This window comes from Seriola aureovittata, chromosome 14 (genome assembly GCF_021018895.1).
Source record: "Seriola aureovittata isolate HTS-2021-v1 ecotype China chromosome 14, ASM2101889v1, whole genome shotgun sequence".
Classification (NCBI taxonomy): domain Eukaryota; kingdom Metazoa; phylum Chordata; class Actinopteri; order Carangiformes; family Carangidae; genus Seriola; species Seriola aureovittata.
In genome coordinates this window covers 1,787,453-1,806,001 of record NC_079377.1, presented here as the reverse complement: position 1 = coordinate 1,806,001, position 18,549 = coordinate 1,787,453, and the positions used below count along the sequence as shown (strand labels likewise).

General features: G+C 41.5%; 1 protein-coding gene across 3 annotated transcripts in view; it reads left to right on the top strand.

Moving 5' to 3' along the window:
- piezo1 (piezo-type mechanosensitive ion channel component 1) overlaps nt 1-17,452 on the top strand; it is a 97,739-nt gene extending 80,287 nt beyond the window's left edge. For all 3 annotated transcript variants that reach the window (XM_056395669.1, XM_056395670.1, XM_056395668.1), the window contains exons 36-54: nt 414-578; nt 1,757-2,015; nt 3,264-3,452; nt 4,445-4,651; nt 4,751-4,991; nt 6,764-6,911; nt 7,102-7,249; nt 7,650-7,802; nt 8,187-8,248; nt 8,389-8,547; nt 8,723-8,870; nt 9,265-9,453; nt 10,576-10,668; nt 11,591-11,763; nt 12,066-12,188; nt 12,274-12,353; nt 13,182-13,371; nt 13,516-13,657; nt 15,105-17,452. In XM_056395669.1, the coding sequence (XP_056251644.1) occupies nt 414-578; nt 1,757-2,015; nt 3,264-3,452; nt 4,445-4,651; nt 4,751-4,991; nt 6,764-6,911; nt 7,102-7,249; nt 7,650-7,802; nt 8,187-8,248; nt 8,389-8,547; nt 8,723-8,870; nt 9,265-9,453; nt 10,576-10,668; nt 11,591-11,763; nt 12,066-12,188; nt 12,274-12,353; nt 13,182-13,371; nt 13,516-13,657; nt 15,105-15,233 (2,998 nt within the window). In that variant the 3' untranslated portion in view covers nt 15,234-17,452. The remainder of the gene's footprint in view (nt 1-413; nt 579-1,756; nt 2,016-3,263; nt 3,453-4,444; nt 4,652-4,750; nt 4,992-6,763; nt 6,912-7,101; nt 7,250-7,649; nt 7,803-8,186; nt 8,249-8,388; nt 8,548-8,722; nt 8,871-9,264; nt 9,454-10,575; nt 10,669-11,590; nt 11,764-12,065; nt 12,189-12,273; nt 12,354-13,181; nt 13,372-13,515; nt 13,658-15,104) is intronic.
- The last annotated feature ends 1,097 nt before the right edge of the window (nt 17,453-18,549 follow it).

Below are 18,549 nucleotides of genomic sequence, written 5' to 3'. Positions count from 1 at the left end.
GAGACACCCAGGATTTTATATTTGAGAGGTAAGAGTCACAAGGCTGCTAGGATCTGTGGGCTTTACAGGAATATATAACTTGATGTCATCAGCAAAAAAAATTATAAGACACATGCTTCATGATAATCTAGCCAGGTGGCAGCATGTAAATTGAGAACATAAGGGGGCAAAGAAAAGAACCTTGAGGAACACCTCATCTTAACATCTTAGACATTGGGGAAATTGAGTAACTGGTAGCTTGTAAAGTGATGCTTTCAAAGTAACTTGTTTCATAGGGTGGCAGAGGAGCAGATTAGATATAATTAAAGCCTATCTTTAAAATCTTGCTCTAGATAATACATTTCTGTATACATATCCATTTCCACCTTCAATTTCTCAGTCTTAATGTCTGTGTGTTTGAATCACTCTCTCAGCTGCCTGGAGGTGGATAGCAGAGGCCGGAGTACCCCCAGGCCAAGGCTCAACAGCACTGAGAATCTCTTGAGTCCCGAACCCGCATCCAGCAGCATGGAGCTGGTCCCAGAGACGTCCAAACAACACAGACACTCCAGGACAGCCAGTGAGCTGCTAGGAGACAGGTAGATACTGAACACCAAAAATAATCCACAGTTACACTGGTTTCACTTCACCACCTTGTTCTCTATGTGCTTTGCGTTTAGCAGTATAAGGCGTTTAATTAGTGTCAAAATTTGTGCACATAAAAACCATGTTTGTGCATGTGACACAAGAACAGAACACATCCGTGAGCAGAAAACTATCCGTCCTCTGCTCCACACACACAGATGAGGTGGCGTGAACACGGGATTGGGACAAGCAGCTCAACACTCACAAGTCCCTACTCAAAAGTTGACTTTAGACATACACATACACACACACACGCACGCGCACGCACACACACGCACACGCACGTACACATATATATTGACAGAAACACTCAAACACCATCTCCACAATTTGGATTAACCTTCAAAATAAAAGTCTTAACATGGTAAAATGGAATTATTGGCTCTGTTGTACAAAACCTTATGTAAATTGTACTGCCAAACACAGAAGCACAGACACTTTCAAAATAAGAGTCTCAAAAAGGTAGCTAAGGAAGCTATCGACTATATGGGGATATAGTGGTATAGTATTGTAGATCAACTTCTGTAAGGGCATGTACGTGTGTATACATGTCTTGCTGTGGTTGTGGGGACGAATTTGATTGTGAAGCCATCGGTGTGAGGTTATTTTGGCCAGCTGTGACTGCTTCAAATGGCTTTTTGAGGGACAACTGCAGTGACTGAGGTCAGTGTCAGGATAAGTCATGAATGAAACTGAAAGTAATGTCCTTCATACAGATTGAAATGTGAGGAGTGAAGTACATGAACCAAGCTGCAGGTACATTCACAATAATTAATAATACACACTCCATACACACCCTTCCATTTCTGGATTAGCTGGGAGTTAGGGGCGGAGTCAGACACTGCCAAGATGGAAATGGTGGAGCAGCTCACTCTGAGCTTCAAAACCGCTCTTCAGAAACCTGTGGGTGATGTCACAGAGGCTACGTCCATCTTTATTTACAGTCTGTGGTTTTGAAACTAATTAAATGCCATAGAAGCAGTAATACCATCAAAGGGAATGGTTGAGTCATAAATGTGTTAAAGGATATCACTATACTAACTATAATTTATTTCCCAGCTCTGGCTATTGGTTCTATCATATATTGAAAGCTTGGTGATGAGGGTTGTGATTCTCCCTTCTGTCTCTGCAGGCAGGTCTTCATAGAGGAGCTGGAGCAGAGCAGAGAGTTCTATGTTAACCAGAACCGTCTGCTGAAACTGCTGTTTGCCATGTACAACTTGCTGGCAGCAAACTCCGAGCTGGTCTGCTATTTCATCATTGTGTTAAACAATGTGGTCAGTGCCTCTGTGATATCACTGGTCCTTCCCATACTGGTGTTCCTTTGGGCTATGTTGGCTGTTCCAAGACCAACAAAGAGGTTTTGGATGACTGCTATAGTCTACACAGAGGTATGAACACTGAGAGGCACACACACACACACACACACACACACACACACACACACACACACACTATATTTATTCTCTTTTAGCTGCTTGTTTTGTGATTCTGACTCTGAATAATGTGCTGTGTGTGATATCAACAAACAGTTCTATGGAGATTTGAAGCCTCTGTCAGCTCATTGTTTTAGTTCCATGCTCCATAACCTTAATGTTTTGCTTTTACAATACAACACTGACAATACAATCATTTCAATAACAAGTTATACTAATTGTATTCATAGAGATCTGATATGGCATGATGAAAGGCAGACTTAAAGTGATAGTTCAGGTTATTTGGCGTTGGGTTGTGTGAGGTACTTATCTATAGAGCACCGGCACTAAAGCTCAGTAAAGGACTGCTGTTGCTGGGGACGGTAGAAAAAACCTTATTTAAGTCCAGAAGAAAAACAATATCATTGCCTTTATTCGTAGGAATATGGAAGTTCAACAGTTGAGAAAATGTAGTGCCAAAGGAAAGGGCTGTTTTAAGGCAAAAGAAGGACGAGCACTCCAAATCAAGTCCACTACAGGTAATGCAGTGACTTTGGATAAGTACCTCATACAAACCCATGTTAAATAACCTGAACTATCTAACCACCAACCTTCTGATTAGTCTTGTTCTACCTCCTAAGCCACAGCCGACATAATCATTACTGCTTCACCCCAGTGACACACACACACACAGGCGCACACACAACTACCACAGGTGATTGAGTTACAGGCATGCAACCCAAATATATCCCTTGCTCCTACAATGCTTGAATAGCTTTGAAAACCTTCTCCGCGCACACCCTGATGATGGACTGGGAGGTTCTGTGTCCGTACCATGGCCCTTTGCTTCAGATTCAACCATACATTAGATTTGGAGATCTCTCACAACTATAATCCAATAACTGAATTACAGTAAGAGAAGTGGTATAATACATATAATACAGGCCTGAATAATAGTTCACATATCTGAAATCTGATGGGGCATGTGGACTGTTGCCCTTTTTCAAAAGTTCTTTTTTGGGGCATTTCTGCCTTTATTGTGTTAGGGACATTGTGTTTGTATAAGAGAGAGTGGGAGAGAGAGAGATGGGGGATGACATGCAGCAAAAAGGCCTTGGTTGGATTCGAACCCAGGCCACTCCAGTAAGGACTGAACTCTACCAAGTGATCCACCTTTCCTGCCTCCTGCCTGGTTATATGTTGTAATGTTCTGCCTCTTTCCAGGTGATGGTGGTGGTGAAATACCTTTTCCAGTTTGGATTCTTTCCCTGGAACAGTGTGTATGAGATGACTCTGAATGAAGACAAGCCTTTCTTCCCGCCTCGCATCATGGGCCTGGAGAAGACTGACAACTACATCAGATATGATCTTCTTCAGCTGCTGGCTCTGTTCTTCCACAGATCCCTGCTCATGGTCAGTTGGTATTTACAGTGATGGTTACAGAACTTGTGGTATGACAGCATAGTTGGCCAACTTCCACTGGCCATTGGACATTTGAGTAGTCGTTCACTTTCAAGCTTTGAATTCCAGTATGCAGTTTATGATAACTGCACAATGATAATTGAAGCAGATATGATTTTGTGCTATAGCTACATAGCCAACATTAGCAATGTTTAGCTTGGTTAGCATGGTTAGCTTACCAGTCTAGAAGAAACATTGTCCAACACCAAACTTTCTTTACTCCCTTATTTCTTTACTCGCCAAGAGCTTTCTCCAGAGGTGGGAAGCAACGCCATTTTGACTCTTGTTTTGCTTCTATTATGGTCACGTCTTTTCTTTGATTAGAGTTAGCATGCTAACCAGCTAGCTCCAGCCCGGTCGGACTGTCTCGTCACTCACATTTCGATACTCGTCTCTGTCCGTCCAATCTCCGTCCAGTGTTTCTCAGAAGGCGTATTGCTCTTACTACATAGCTAATGTTAGCATTATCAGCTGTTTACTCACCTGCCTAGAAGAAACTTTGCAAGATCAGCGTCAAACTTCATTCCTTTCTTTAACAAGAGTTGTTTCGAGCGGTGTAAAGCAACCATCTTGTTTTGCATATATTGATTACTTCTTTTCTTGTACTGAAGTTAGTATGCTAACCAGCTAGCTCTGGCTTGGTTGGACCGTCTTGTCACTTGCCAATCCCGAGTCACTGTATCGCTGAAGAAGCAGCTCTGCTCCAAGCACGTATTATAACATTTTTCTTCAACAATGGTTGAAGCTCTTGTCAACACTGGTAAGTTAACAGCTGTCAATGCCAATGTTAGCTATTACCCTTAAGTGATGCTGAAGGACAATCCCCCTGAAGTATTTCACTTTAGACAGACTTCAGCTTTGCTTTACACATTTGTATTTGTGTGTCCACTGTGTGTGTGTGTGTGTGTGTGTGTGTGTGTGTGTGTGTGTGTGTGTGCGCTCAGCGTTATGGTCTGTGGGACCACGAAGGCCCCCTGGAGGAGCAGAGCCCCTCATCAGAAAGTTGTAAGGATGAAGGAAGAACTAGAGAAGGAGATGAAGATGGAAAGAGGCAGGAGGGAGCAGGAGGAGAGGAGGAGGAGGAGGGCAGAGTTAGCTCAACATCCACCCTGGACAACCTGGAAAAGACTGAACTGGACCAGCTTGAAAAGGTTGGTTGCTATTGGTTACTGCCCTATCAATAACCACTTTGACAGAATGTGTTCATCATGCAGTTTTGCAGTTTTTACATACATTGCTTCTCACTGTAGGATAATGTGGACCATGTTCAACCGAGCGCCAGCTCTGCTGCTGCTATCCCACAACCTCCAACACCTGAACCAACCCCCACTGGGTCAAATGATGAACAGGACACATTGAATCCTTCCAGCGGGCCGAGGGAGGATATAATAGAGGGACACGATGAGCAGGTGATAGAGGAAGTCCCAAAGAAAAGCAGCAGCATCCGCTTCCGCAGGAAATCTAAACAGCCCAAACAACAGAGCAGCAAAGGTTTGTGTTTGTGTGTGGAATGTGATGGTTGAGGTATGACTCATAACATTAACACTAACAGCATTTGTTACAAGTCAAAATATCTGTGTTATTAAGGTCCATTCTCACTCATCCTGCCTGATACAAAAAGACACTCTGTGGACCTGTTCAGACCAGTTCAGACCAGTTCAGACAAGTTCAGACCTGTTCAGACCTGTTCAGACCTGGTATTAAAATCCGTCTCTGGTGATCTGATCACCAGTGATCAGCTCTAAGTTCAGGTGTGAACACACCAAAGACGCATTGAGGACACATTTGAGATCCGATCACTCAGACCACATTCAGAGGAGGTCTGGACCACATGTGTCCACATTCTTTCAGCAGTGTGGACATGAATGTGTCCTGGGTCACCCTGAAGGAACCAACTACTCCAGTGACGTCCTCTGCCACAGTCTGATTAGTCCTGACACAGTTTATAATGAACCCAAAATATTTGACTATTTCAAATGGATAAAACCTGATTTCACTGTAGAGCTGTCAGCAGAGCAATGAGTCACTCAACTCCTCTGAACCTCTCTCTCTCTCTCGCTGTCTCTCTCTCTCTTTCGCGCTCTCTCCCTCACTCACTCACTGACTCACTCACACACACACACACACACACACACACACACACACACACACGCACACACGCACACAAACACATTGACAATGGACCTGTCTGTCAATTGGCTAAAAAACAACAACACATACCTGTTTATTTGCATATGAAGCAGGAAGTGAGACCCGATCACAAGGGGTCAGTCGAGAGGCATTTTAAATCCAGGTGTGAAATGATGAACTGAGAACTGACCACTTGTGACTGGATCACTGAAGACGCATGTTATTGCAGGTCTGAACAGGGTCTTTGACATCCTTAAGATTTGCACACATCATTTCAAATGGCTCCTCTAACGCTTCAGTATTCTTCAGACTAAGTCTGTAAATTTTCTGAAACAGACTATTGCTTGGCTGGATGTGTGGTGCAGTGAAAGTAGGCAGGGTTCAAACTTCTCTCTTTCAAGCTCTCCTTTTTTCATTCCTCACACAACTACTACACTGTTTGTGTGAAGAATCATGAGAATTTTTACGTTGAATCATCATGTATTGCCCATCTCTATGGTAGCAGGCTTTTTACCTCACCCTGTGCGGCCATTTTGAGCATGTAGAAACATATAGCCTTTATCCGCAGTCTCTCTATCACTAACTATTTAAACTATAGTTTAGTGTTGGTAGCGATACATATCACAAGGGAGGCTTCCTGGTGTAATACCCTTCCAGCTGATGAAGAACTCTATAGTGCACTAGAAGCTTGGGCTTTGAGGCTAGACTGTCACTGGGAAGGAGGAGATGTTTCTTCAGTACAAAATACCTAAAGTGACTCAACTAATATCTTCACAGGTGAAAGCTGTCATTAGGATAAAAAAGAGCTAATCAACAACAATAGTCTCAAACATATTTTAAACAGTGAAGGCTTACAGGCTCTATGACATGTTGTCCTGTACAGTCGTGGGGCAGCATGTATCACAACCTCTGAAAAGACTTTTGAGAGAAATGAGGCAGGAACAGGGAGCTGTCTGTTGTTGGTACACAGGCAGGATTCCTGCAGTTAACAATGGCAACATACAGTACATGCTGTCATTATAAGTTGCAGCTCCACTCTGGTATTTTTTCTTAATCTGGGTCATCACTGTCCCGACACTGACATTTTTATTTCTATTTGGTGCTAATTCTGTTTTATCCCTCTTTGGTTCTAGGTCTACCTGCTCCAGTGGAGGCCACAGCTGAGACCACAGACCCCAGTAAAGAACCAGTGAGCAGGAAGCAGAAAGGCAAGAGGAGGGAGGCAGCCAGTCAGCGACTGCTGGCTCTGGGACACAAGATAAAACACATCTTCGTCTCTGGGTGAGCGCGGTAGAGATGCTGTGATGTGACCACAGTTACATTTATCAAAATACTTCCCAGGTTGCCGACCATATAACCAATCATTTATTCTATAAAAAGCTTGAGATTAGTATGAATAATTTAGTTGCAATATGAGAATAAATGTGTTCAGTGTAATGTTGTGGTTTGATGCAGCTGTTTTTCTCTGCAGCATTCAGAGTGTTTACAGACCAGCTCAGGGCTTCTTCGGGGACATTCTCCACGCTGAGTATCAGGCTGCCACTGATGTCTATGCTCTCATGTTCCTGACTGACGTCATCGACTTCATCATCGTCATCTTTGGCTTTTGGGCTTTTGGGGTGAGGGATGGATGGAAGTTGTGTTTTTGTGATTATTTATCCATTATTACACACTGAAACTACAATGAGAAGAAATCAAATTGAATTAAAACTAAACTGACATGAGGTCGTCTACAAAAACCTGACATGCTATTAAAATTGTGTATAAACACTGTAGTATTACACAATATTATGCATTATGCATAAGCACATTCCTAAATCACATTAAACTTTAAAAGCCACATTGTCTGGCTGGTGCTGTTGATCATCAAATAAACAATGTTATTTTCCCTCTTGTCAACTGTCAAAATTTTTTACTGTCAGTGATATGGTGGAATTGTGATCACTGACCAAGAAGACATTTCATGTTTAAAACAAAGTTAGAGTTAATAGAGAAAATCCCTCCTGACCTCTCCTTCAGAAACACAGTGCAGCAGCTGATATAGCCTCCACCCTGTCAGAGGACCAGGTCCCCGAGGCCTTCCTGGTGATGCTGCTCATCCAGTTCAGCACCATGATCATCGACAGAGCCCTGTATCTGCGCAAGGCCGTCCTGGGAAAACTCATCTTCCAGGTTCATTCTACTTTTTCAGATTATTAGCGTCTGTGTGGTTCCATATCTTTAAAATATTGAAGAAGTCAGGAGGAGGAGGACTGACTCTGTGTCAGTGGTTTTCTTTTGTTCCCTTATTCACCATTACAAATTATATCAGACTTCAGTGAGTGGATTTTCTTGGATGTGTTTGAGCATTCCTTTCAAATTTACCTCCTGAAAAGATTCAACTGTAACATCACAAATGGGGAACTGATGCTACAGGAGAAAATTAGGTGACTTTTGGAAAGGCGCAGAGTGGCCTGCAACATTTATTTGTAACATGTTTAGAGTTGTCTTGCTCTTCATTTTTGTTTTTTTCTTTCCTCACACCCTTCCTCTCCTCCTTCTGTTTCTTCCCTTCAGGTGATCCTTGTGTTTGGGATCCACCTGTGGATGTTCTTCATCCTCCCTGGTGTCACTGAAAGGTAAAGTTCAATCCTGTCTTGTACAAATGTATCATTCTTATAGTATGTATATATATAGTATGAGTTGAGTCTTCAGAATACTGTTGAAAATTTGATTTAATTAGTTTTAATCTTCCTCGCCTCCCCCTTTCCCCGTTTAGGATGTTCAATCAGAACTTTGTGGCCCAGCTCTGGTACTTTGTCAAGTGTATTTACTTCGGCCTGTCGGCCTATCAGATCCGCTGTGGATATCCCACTCGTATCCTCGGCAACTTTCTCACCAAGAAATACAACCACCTCAACCTGTTTCTCTTCCAAGGGTACGGACAACAAAGCAAATCTGCAGCTATTTGTGCTGGAATTACAGATTTGTTTCATTCATTGCACACACACACACACACACACACACACACACACACACACACACACACACACGTATATATACAAATATATATCTATTGTGCATGTATATGTTATACATATGTGTGTGTGCAGGTTCCGTCTGGTGCCGTTCCTGGTGGAGCTGCGGGCAGTGATGGACTGGGTTTGGACTGACACAACTCTGTCTCTATCAAACTGGATGTGTGTGGAAGACATTTATGCCAACATCTTCATCATTAAATGCAGCCGTGAGACAGAGAAGGTATGTGAGCCCATGTGATGTGACAGCAGACCAGATATCTTCTTCTGAGGGAAAAGCAGTAACTGCCACAATGTACAGCAATGGAAACAGGTGGCCAAAATATTAGACTGACAGTATATTATATATATATGGATTTTCGAGTAATACCCCAGGAGGATGTGCCAAGTTGAGCATTTGTGTCCACATTTGAAAGATTTCTCTGAAATATGCAGTTATCTGCTGTGCTACTGGTACCATATGCTATGATCACCACCACGTCGTGGCGGGGGGAGGGTTTGTGCCAGTTTCCTCTGAATTATGGGCAGCAAAAAAGAAAATACTGAACACTCTTTATTAAAAAAAAACAACTAAAAACATATTTATTATCTCTCAAAATAATATTTTCTTTCCTCAGAAATACCCGCAGCCTAAAGGGCAGAAGAAGAAGAAGATAGTGAAATATGGCATGGGTGGACTCATCATCTTCTTCTTGATTTGCATCATCTGGTTTCCCCTGCTCTTCATTTCACTGGTCAGATCAGTTGTGGGTGTGGTCAACCACCCCATTGATGTCACAGTGACTGTCAAGCTGGGAGGATACGAGGTAATTAACATTTTGTACAGTAGTTTTTTTTTACAGTGTATAAAAGTTATAACTATTCTACAGCCATACGACAGAGTAGCTGCATTTAATATCATTTGACAAACAGATTCCAAAACTGCTGTCTGGGTATTGATAAAACTGCTTAGAGAGATGAAGTAAGCACTGATAATTTTAAATATTATATAATCATTGTAGTGTTTTGAATTAATAGAGTGTCAGTATATTGTGTGAAAGACATTAAAGCTGGCAGGTGATACATTTCAATGTTTCATTTCAAGTTTAATTTAGTTTATCCCAGTGAATGAAGACTACAGAAAGCCAGCGTTATAAACTTGAAGTGTGGTATATAAAAGTATGTCTTTAGTCATATATTAGTCAGGACTAATTTCAAATTAAATGCTGCATCTTGCAATTTGTCAAAGGCGTGAGCGTGAAGTATTAGCAGAGCAATACAGAACTGTGTCATCAACATAAAGATGTATGTTACAGTTTGTTATGGAGGATGTAATATTGTTAATTTAAAAATTACAAACAACACAGGAGTAGTATTGAACCTTGTGGAATCCCCTTTTACAGAATGATCAGTCAGTCCTGTAATATGAGTTGGGGCAGTTTTTGTTCTGATCATCTGACAAGTACACAGGTACACATACAAGGTGGGAAATCCCTATTGATAGTAAGATTATCATTAGAGAGCTCTGCTGGGGCTAATAGAAGTAGGGTTAGTGTGCATGTCTACGGAAGCAGAGAAAGGTCAAATATTTTTTTAGCCCGAGTTTTTTTATTATCTGGAGTTAACGGAATAATTATCCTGTTATCTGTAATGGATAACAGAGCTTTGTTTTCTCAAGATAGCGGAATAATTATCCTATTATCCCAATAACGGGTTAAAAAAATATTTGCAAGTATGGCTTTTCTCAGCTTCCATACATATGCCAGATGTCAGTATGCAATGATTTTATTCACAGAAATGAATTCAGCGATACTGTATCTGTACTGTACTGTACTGTACTGTACTGTTGTATTGTTGATGACAAACGGAAAATGTTTACAAATATAAAACCCAAATGACACAGTTGGTAAAGCGTGAATAATCCTTTGTGTGTCTGTGTGTATATTCAGCCCCTGTTTACCATGAGTGTGCAGCAGCAGTCCATCAAGCCTTTCACGGAGGAGGAATATGACCAACTCACCAAAAAGTTTGGAAACAATGCGGTGAGTCCTGATTCCAGTTTGACTTTTGTATCGGTCTGAATGTTCTGTTACTATCTGTCTTTGTGCTGTAGTAACTGTTAACAATTATCAGGCTTTAATGACACCATCGTAGTAAAAACCGACTGCACAGGACAAAAACAACACGGAAAAAAGAGGTGATAACAAAAGATATTAATACTAACAACATCAACAATATTTTGCAAAGTTTATATATATATATATATATATATATATATATATATATATATATACAGCAGCAATAACAGGTAGTTGACCACAACTGATGGAGATCAGTGACTGTATAAAATAGCAGTAGTATTAATGCAGTGAAAACAAACAACAAGCAGTTTTGTTTTTTTCACTGTGTGTGTTTGTGTATGTTGATAAAATGCTTTCAGTGTACATTCTAACTGTTTGCAGGTGAAGTGCGTGTGTGTGTGTGTATGTGTGTGTATGTGCTTCCAAGCTCCAAATTGACAATTTGTTTATGTTTTTCCATGTGGCTGAATTGAGGATGTTTTCACTTGAATTTTGAGAAATAATTTGCTCTGATTGGCTGGAGTTTTGTGCATTTTGTTAGAAAGTGAAGCGTTGTCTCAACTCTGTCTTCATTGCACAGCTGACAGAAGCGCTGTCTTTGGGGAGCCCTGTTTTTTTTTGTATGGGCCCGTGTTGACCGGCTGTGCTCACTGGGTGGCTCTGTGTTTAATGTGTAATTGGTTTGTCTGTTCCTGAGGCAGAACATAAGGTGTTTGTGATCTTGGTGTCAGCTCTTGGCACTGCAGGGCTTTGTAGTGATGGGAGTGGATCACTTTTTTTTTTAATATGTAGGCAACATTTGATTGGTCTTTTTTTATTTTGATTAGTTTGATTTATTTTGATACGTATTTTTATACACGATTTTGTGTGTATGTGCATCTAGGTTGCCATGCAGTTCATCACGCTCTACAGTTACGACGACATAGTGAAGGCCATGATTGAAGGTAGTTCAGGATCAGTATGGAGGATCAGCCCCCCCAGCAGACAAGAAGTCATTAAAGAACTACTTGGAAGTACTGCTGACCTAACGTTACGTCTGGCCTGGACTTTCCAGAGGTAAAACTTTTGGTCTCCTTACTACTAAATGACATATGCATAATTATCACCAAACTGACCGGGCAATAGTCAACTAATGTTAACATGCTAAAGCTGACAAAGAACAGCTGACTGTGACGAATGACAGCTGAGGCTATAATGCAGTGAATTTTTCCATTGAGTTCTGATAAAGTTAGAAAAAATCTCTGTTTGTCAGAATTTTGAGATATGATCTCGATCATTCAGAAAAACGCTTTTGTAGATGTATCTTTGATTGGTTTAAACTCTAAAAGCTGATTGTATCTGTCTCTCCTCTCTGACAGGGACCTGGGTAAAGGAGGGACAGTGGAACACACCTTTGACAAATACTCTATAGACCTGGAACCCGGGAACCCGGTCAGAGCGGATTTGGCCTCACTACTGGTCGGCAATCGCACTGAACCTGTGTAAGTTTGTCTCTCTGGTTTTGTGTTTTATTTTATACATATGCAGTAGATGTACCTTAAAGATGGTATCTTATCTCTTTCCCAGGCATGTTCCTAATATGTTCCCCAACTACATTCGTGCCCCCAATGGAGCTGAAGCCAAACCAGTCAGTCAGCTGTATGAAGGTCAGAAGTCACTGAGTTACTTTTAAAATGTACACAATATAATATTCTTTTCATAGCATGAAATTTGAACGGGCAGAACAATTTCCATGATCAGACTTGATGGTCATGGAAGGAGCAACCAAAACACCAACATGAGTTAATAGCTACTTTCTAGTGTCTACTTGTTCACTTGTCTTGACATTAGTTCGCTAGGCTAACTTGCTAGCGCTAGGCTACTTGTCAAACTTTTGTGTGAATAATTTTCTTTGTGAGTAATATTTTTTCTGAAATATACTGTCATTTTATTTTTTACAGTGTACTAAATTTCACCTTTGACCTCTCACATCTGACACCAGGATCATTCATATTGGATGAATGGCAGCCATCTTGAATTTTCAAGTGGCTAATGTGTTTTACCTAAAGAGTAATACCCATAGAGGATTTGTGCCAAGTTTAGCATTTGTATCCACATCTGGAAGATTTCCCTGAAATATGCAGTTATCTGTTGAGCTAATATGACACAGTGATGGTATTTGATTTGGTATGGATCATTATGATGAGCGCTATTACGCATGGAAAACATGAGAATGGTAGGATGTCCAAAAAGGTAAATTCAGCTGACAGAGGGACACCCTTTTCTCCTGGCAGTACATCTGTGCTGCTGTATTCATATCTGAAACTATGCATGCCCCAAACAACAATGAGTGAATTTGATACAACAGCAACACGATGGGCAGGATGTGACGCTAGACTGCGATCTGTGCCACACTGCTGCATTCAACAAACTAGAGCTATCGTTGTCTGTTGTCCCTGTGTGTGTTTTAACACAGCTTACTGGTTGTCTTGTAGGTAACGAAAATGGTTACCTGAACATAACCCTGTCCCTGATGAGTGACAGGTCACTGAATGAAAGTAGAAACCAGGAGTGGTGGGACATCGCCATCGCAGGCTGCGCCCCCTCCTCATGTGGTGTTCTACCCATGATCATATTCAATGACAAAGTCAGTCCACCGAGCCTGGGCTTCCTGGCTGGATACGGGTGAGGAGCACATACTCACAAACACTTCACGCTTCAGCAAAATACATTGGAAATAATTCATGTTTGCAATTAGACTTAATTAGACTTAAACACATTAAATATTTTTAGACCTGCTGATTGTGATATGTATGCTTTTCCCTCCAGGATCATGGGTCTGTATGTGTCTGTGGTCTTAGTCATTGGAAAGTTTGTGCGTGGCTTCTTCAGTGAGATCTCCCACTCCATCATGTTTGAGGAGCTGCCCTGCGTGGACCGCATCCTCAAGCTCTGCACGGACATCTTCCTGGTCAGTTTGCAGTGTGCATATTAACACACATACTGTGCATGCATTTACTGTCCTCATGTGCACACACACATCAGAGATGTTAAATGAATGATCCAAATTTGAATAAGCTTTCCTTGTACGGATTCATAGGAGTGCCAAATAAAAGAATAAATGTGAAAATAAAAGTAGTAATAAATAAAAGAATAATAATTTAAAGAAAAAACCTTCACCTATTGCTTTTGCTTTTCCTTGAAGCGCCAAGCTGTCAGTCAGCTGGCTTTGGGCGGGCTTTCCTGCCCAGGCTGAGTAGTCGATTCCTGCACACATGAATCCAGGTTTGGTGGGAGCTTTTTGGTGCGAGCAACAGGAAGTAGCCATTTGCACAGTGTTCCCTCCCCAACTCTGATTCAAACCGCCACCTGCCTGTCTTGCGTGTGTGTTTGTGTGTGTGTGTGTGTGTGTGTGTGTGTGTGTGTGTGTGTGTGTGTGTGTGTGTGTGTGTGTGTGTGTGTGTGTGTGTGTGTGTGTGGCGATTTTGGCCATGTTAACAGGTTAGAGCGGCCATACTGCCTGAGACACACGCCTGTCATACCTCGCACTTCATCTAGAGATTCACTGTCTGGCCTATCTTTCACATGTGACGAGTTCCCAGCTAAAATAAACAGAGACACCATCTGCTGCTAGTCATATTGACATCATACTATTAACATTACATAAAACTGATACCTTCCACTATAGTTTCAATGTCTAAGTTCTACCTGAATATGAAAAAAATAATTATAAAATAAAAATAATTTTAGCCATTTTAGTTTGTGGTGACGGTGGAAGCCGCTTGTACTATATGGTCATAGCAGAAACCCAATGTAGGTTCTAATTACATTATGTCAATAATTTAACAGGTGACGGCAGTATTTCTCTGTCTCTCTCTCTTTTTCTCTGTGTGTGTCTTGCTCTGAACGAGAATAAACAAAGGCAAACTCAAGAAAGAAAGACAGAGCTGTAGTGACACAGCAGACACACAGGCAGTGTGTCCTGGGTGTCACACTGTGTCTACTTCCTGTTGTCCACGTTAAAAGCTCCCATCATTGCTGGATTCATGTGTGTATGAATCGACTGCTCAGCCTGGGCAGGAGAGCCCGTCTGAAGCCAGTTGATTGACAGCTTGGCCCTTCAAGGAAGAGCAAAAGCTATAGAAGAAAAGTGTTTGCGTTTTTTTTTTTAAGATTTATTCCTTCTTATATTTCCACATTTATTTTCTTATTCTTTTACAGATTGATTATTTTTTATGGCACTCCTGTGACTCCGTGTCCTTGAACCAAGATTTTTGGAATATTACCCTGGTCTCATCATTAGCATAGACTTGCTTTCCCTCTTTAATACATCCACAAACACACTTGTTTCCATGCTGTTTGCTGTCCTGCACAATCATTTCTTTGAAGTATTAAATTGAAGTTTGTGTGTGTTTCAGGTGCGTGAGACCGGAGAGCTGGAGCTGGAAGAGGAGCTTTACTCCAAACTGATCTTCCTTTATCGATCTCCAGAGACTATGATCAAATGGACCAGGGACATCCACAGCCAAGACCAGGACAGATACTGACTGACTGACTGACTGACTGTGTCTGGCTGTAATAGAATATGTGAAGCACACTGCGAAGACGTCCAGATGGACAGCTCATGGAAGGCTTCATGAGGACATCTCCTGCTGCTGGACTCCTGTTCTTCACAGCTGCCTGAGCACTTTCATCCCAACACCTTACACTACAGACTATTGAGAGTGGAGCTGCAGTCCCACTGTGGGTGGGGCTGAAGGCAGCTGGATGTCTACAGGATTGGATAGAATGTCCCTGGAAGGCAAAATGAGTGGTGTTTGTAAATGGTCAGAGGTTAAAGGTCAAACACAAAAGCTATCTCATTCCTGACCTCTGTGCATTTTAAAGCACACAGGGTGGAGGATTAACGGCTGAATCCTGAACCAGCTACAGTTACTGCACCAGTATGAAAACATGCTGTCAATCAAACTTAGAAATGTTTTTTACAATCATTCATTCTTGTAAAATTAACGAACATGCCACGCAGATGCCATGGTCAATTGACTTTACATCGTGAACCCAGGTCAGATTTAAAAAGCCGTGTCAGGTTATTTGTACTTGGACAGATGTTCTGAGTTTGTTCCAGGCCTCCACGTGTCCCAGGTTCAGGGGTAGCAGTTGAGAGAGGCTGGTAGGAGAGCTGTGGATCAGGCTGATGCAGATCCTGCTGGTTGCCTTTCGACACTTTAAAAATTGAGTTCAATTAAATTCAATTAAAAAAGCTTTATTCCAGTACATGAGGAAGGGCGCAAACACATGCACAATACACACATACTGTATCTCAATAAAACTACACAAACAACATAAAGTGCTGTGTGCTCGGCTCATCGAGTTACTGGTCGCTTCTTCATTGTTCATGACACCCTCAGACAAATGTTTGATTTGAATGTGTCCAGGTAAAATGTGCAGAGGGGAATAAAGAATGTCAAGTTTAACCATCAAAAACAGTTTGGGTTAAAGTACTGGTTCTATGTTGTGAAATTAAAACTGTCGTCCACATTCAAAAGCCACGGGCCAGTTGCACAAAGCACCTTAAGGTTGAATTTCTCCTTAGCTGAATTACTTAAGGTTGTTGCACAGAATAACGTCAGGGCAAAGAAAACCAAATTAGACAGAGGAGGAAAAGGCGAAACTTTGACAAAAGAAAAGACGTCCTTAAAAGTAAATTTGATCTGCATCCAACAGACACTGGATGAATGACACGGCACACAGCTGATCGATGGACATGAAACACTTCAGCAATGATTATGATCGCTCTGCATAAAACCACTGAGCAATCATTAACTGCTGTGGAGCTGGGGGGGGGCAGCTGAGGAAAGAGGAGTGATCAGTTGAGTGTCCATCAGGTTCTTCTGATCGTGGAAAGCTCTTGTTGGGATGTTCATCCTCTTCGCCATAAACTAAGACATGTTGCGGTTAAGATACAATCAGAGGTACCTTAAGTTTTTTCCTTAGGTTGGTCACTAAGGTCTTAACTGACTTAAGTGATTCCTTAAGTATAAGGCCAAGATAAGGAGGAAAGCTTAAATACTTAAGAGAACGTTTTAAGGAAACCTTAAAGAGAGGACTTAAAGGTGTTTTTTGCAACAGTTTTTATTTTAAGGAAACTTTAAGTTTGACTTTAAGGTAAATCTTAACTTAAAATACTGTTTGCAACTGGCCCCTGGTCCTCGAACAGTTCGCTGGTTACAGAATGAATATTGATTGAGTAGTTAAAGAGTTGATGGCTGGACTCATCAATCTGAACTGACTGTCTTCTTTTATTTTCCTGTTCAGGCCTGTTAGTCTTTCATTTGAAGAAAATACGCTAAGTTATTTGATGTTGTGAAGTTGATATAACAAATATTTGTACTATGCCGATGTTTCGTGGATCTGACACGCTGCACATGCAGAGTCTGACAAAGAACAGCAATGTATGAAGTCAAACCATGTGAAATAAATCTCAGCAGGGTTGGCTTAGAGTCAGAGTGACCCTTTGTGCTATCACACAATAGTAATATGGTTATTGATACAATATGTGACTGTCACACCAGCAGGTTGTTGTTACAGGAGATTTTATTGTGTGTCTCTTGGTTTCATTTGTGTAACTGCAAATCATTTTGGGAATATGAACCACTAAGACACTATATAAAATGATCGTGGCCTTAAAGTTGTCCTGTATTGTTTACATGTGTTCAAATTTACGTGGTGCATATTCTAAATAAAGGTCTAATGTCTTAAGTATCAATAGCCGCTGCTCTCAGCGGTATGTGTATGAATCTGTTTCCTCGCTAATCATTACATCAACATGGTTGATACCGCACTCAAATACAGGAGCCAGAGATGCTGGATGCTGGAGTGGGGTTCGGGGCGGGTATCCAGGACCAGCGATGGAGCTAAGCAGGTGGTGCCAGGGATTGTGGCGAGGGCTGGCTGAGCAGGGAGTGTGCACACTGGGAGGGTGAACGTGAGGAGAGCACCCTCTGGAACCACAGGGAGCGTTGACCTGAACAAGGAAACAAACTGAAATACAGAAACGTGTTGCAAGTAGCACAGACGACACTGAAAAGCGATGAACCAGGCTGGATCGCCCTTGTTGTTCAATGATTTGTGACTCTTGCAGTTAAAAGCATTGAACAAGTGCATAATACATCCGTGTGTCCTTACCGGGTGCATCACTTTTTAGTGTCCCCTGGAAACACTTCCGTTGTGTTGTGAGTATCTATGAATTTGTTTGTGTTTTATCTGTTTTCTTCCACTGCAGTGTGTTGAGCTCTCATGGCCACCATACAAAATGGCTGTATCTACACCCAAAAGCTTCAACTTGATGGATTATACACAAAATAGACAAAACTAGCATTTTAGAATCCAACATACACTTCAGAAACAAGTAATAATTGGACTCAGCAATCTTTGTGAAATGAGTGTTGTCATATGTGAGACAATTTGCTGAGGGAAATTACATTACAGTTTTTTCAATTGCTTACACAATTTACTCAATTTGGCTGATTGTGTCAAAACTCCACACACAAGCCGAATAAGACCGAACACCTGGAGCTGAAGATCTCACTTCTATGTCAAAATGAAACACTGCAAACAAACGCTGACAATCCTCTTTGCAAACCATACACACATGCACCATGTGAACGACTCTCTGAAGGCAGCAACAACACACTGATGAAAACGCTGCTGTCTTTACAACCTTGTATATCTTTTTCATTTTGTCATACAGGCTTCACACAACACAGAAATAGAAAATATTCAGAAACAGCTGATTTTACCAGAACAGGTTTGTAGAGAACAGTAGAACTTACAGCTGCAGCCGCATCAAAGTCCAGGACTCGG